General features: G+C 38.3%; 1 protein-coding gene across 1 annotated transcript; it reads left to right on the top strand.

The window, feature by feature from the left end:
• Nucleotides 1-1,081: 1,081 nt before the first annotated feature.
• On the top strand, nucleotides 1,082-2,111 carry FSHB (follicle stimulating hormone subunit beta). Its single transcript, XM_035328132.1, has 2 exons — nucleotides 1,082-1,240; nucleotides 1,875-2,111. Exons 1-2 carry the CDS (start codon nucleotides 1,082-1,084, stop codon nucleotides 2,109-2,111), a joined length of 396 nt encoding a protein of 131 aa, XP_035184023.1.
• The last annotated feature ends 388 nt before the right edge of the window (nucleotides 2,112-2,499 follow it).

Here is a 2,499-nt window from a genome sequence, read left to right as displayed (position 1 = left end):
CAGGAGTGCCTATACTGGGATAGAAATCAGAACTGTGATGAGCTACAGTGGTATTGTAAAGAAATGTCAAGTTTGGTTTAACAAAACGCATGCTCCTAGCCTTCTTGGACCCATGATCAATAAACAAGTACACACACAGCCTACGGAGTAAAGTCACTCACACTAACTCAGAGAAAAGCAATTAAGACTGGTATCCTGAAAGTCTCAGGAGCATACTCCGGAGAATTACCGGAGGACCAGCTTGCACCCCAGCATGTCACTTTTGTGGCTGACATAAAACACAGGTAAAACACTTTGACAAAAATAGGCTTTTCAACCGATTTCCAAATTGTGAAATGGGCCAGCTATTTCCAAATGCCAGCAAATAAAATCCAGGCAAATTTCTAAAAAGACATTGTGACAGTAACCTTCACAATCTCTTCCTAAGTTTGTTTTGCTTTTCTTTTTTTCCCCCTCTTAACAAGGCTTGATCTCACTGTCTGGCTGAACATTAATCCTCTTTCACCAAGTACCAAACTAATGCTTGCTGCATTAATTCTCTGCAAATCCTCAAGGTATAAGTTACACATGATTTAGTATAAAAGGTAAGCCTGGGGCTTTCTTTCCACTATAGCTATTACCAGGAAGGCAAGTAGAATACAGGTGAGTTTTCATCAGATCTTGATCTGAAAATATTTTTTTCCAAATTGCAAACACTGGATGCAATTAATTTCTTTTTTAAAGCAGGTTATCCTTTGCTCTTTTTTTCCCCTTCTTTCATTTTCTTTCTCCTAAAAGACAGGACACATTATCTGTACTAAAAATTAGATGAAGTATTTCATTGAAAGCGGTATGATGCTCAGCTGTTCTTGCTCTGCAAAGATTGCTGATACACTGTTTCAGTTGCTTAGGAAAATCAAACTCCTTTAACAATAAGCATACAGATAGATCTACTTAATTACTTTATCCTCTGAAAGCTTGCTTTTATAGAAACACTTGAGGGTAATGTGAAGACTTAATTTCTCCGTTTCTATAAATATTTCCTGTTGAAAATAATTATATGTTTCTCCAATACAGATCCATTTTCTGCTTTACGCACAGGATGAAGACACTTAACTGCTATGTGTTGTTATTTTGCTGGAAAGCAATTTGTTGCTACAGCTGTGAGCTCACCAATATTACTATAGCAGTGGAAAGAGAAGAATGTGAATTCTGTATTACAGTGAATGCCACGTGGTGCTCAGGATACTGCTTCACAAGGGTGAGAATCTTAAGTTTAAAATTCAGGCATCAAAATTAAGAATTAAGTACTGAAGTGATGTATGAATAACCAATTTCTCCAGTTCATAATGAACACATGGGCAGGATGAGCCTTGTGAACTAACAGGCTGAATAATGGCTGTGTTATTTGATAGGAAAGTAGATATACCGACAGTCTGAACGGTAAAGGGAAGGGTGAAAAGATACTAGCTGAATTCAGATCTCTATTTGGCTGCACACATTGTTTATATTGTATAACTAGCATTGAAAGTATGAGAATCTGGATCTCTGCCTTCTGTTCAGTTTGTGGTTGCAAATGGACACAATAAAGCAGTGATCACTATGTAGCCTCTACTTTTCCAATAGAAAATAATTTGAAGAATCAAGCCATTGATCTGCAAAGGTTGTCTGGTGATGGTATGAAACCTATCTTGCACAACCATTCTCCCAAATAGGGAAATATATGGATCTAGGTGCAATTCAAATAGCCTAATCCAAATCCTTTTTATCTCAGTGGGATTTTCCCCACTGGGTTTATAAGACTTCACATTAGGTCTTTTATCTGTTTTGTAAAAACAAAGAATTCTACCCCGTAACAAATTTCAAAATAAATATTTCCTTCTTGTAATTTTCAGGATCCGGTATATAAATATCCACCGGTATCATCCGTTCAGCAAACATGTACTTTCAAGGAGGTTGTGTATGAAACAGTGAAGATCCCTGGCTGTGGTGACCATCCTGAATCTTTTTATTCGTACCCGGTAGCTACAGAGTGCCACTGTGAGACCTGTGACACCGACAGCACTGACTGCACTGTGAGGGGACTGGGGCCATCCTACTGCTCCTTCAGTCAGAATGGAAGTAACCAATGAAGGGTACTTGAGATAGCAGTTTGGCTTTGTATGTGCTCTTCTAAATAGTGCTGAACAGGCTTAAGTGGAAGTTAATAGCCAAGGCTATTTAGAAACTGACAAGACTGAAAAAGATTTTTAAGGCCAAAATGGAGAGCTGCTGACCACACTTCTCTTCAGGCCTTCTGTACTTCTACTAGTTTCCTTAAAAACGCTTTCTATAAAATGTGTATAGAATGCAGCTTCTGATTCCTTCTGCTCTTGCCTCCTGTTCTTTTCTATTCCACCTTCATTCTTTATATTTCTGTATTTCCACAGCTCAGTTCACTCGGTTTACCCGGTGCTATCCTATACTTTTAAAATTTCACAGTTTCCGTGCCCTGCATCTCTCCTTAGAATTCTCTTACCC

Source organism: Oxyura jamaicensis, chromosome 5 (genome assembly GCF_011077185.1).
Source record: "Oxyura jamaicensis isolate SHBP4307 breed ruddy duck chromosome 5, BPBGC_Ojam_1.0, whole genome shotgun sequence".
Classification (NCBI taxonomy): Eukaryota; Metazoa; Chordata; class Aves; order Anseriformes; family Anatidae; genus Oxyura; species Oxyura jamaicensis.
This window is presented reverse-complemented; position numbering and strand designations above follow the sequence as displayed.

Excerpts from the sequence above, each read along its gene's own strand:
- FSHB (XM_035328132.1), top strand. The coding sequence starts at position 1,082 with ATGAAGACACTTAACTGCTATGTGTTGTTATTTTGCTGGAAAGCAATT. Across the intron at positions 1,241-1,874 it reads CAGGATACTGCTTCACAAGG|GATCCGGTATATAAATATCC; the intron begins GTGAGAATCTTA and ends TGTAATTTTCAG.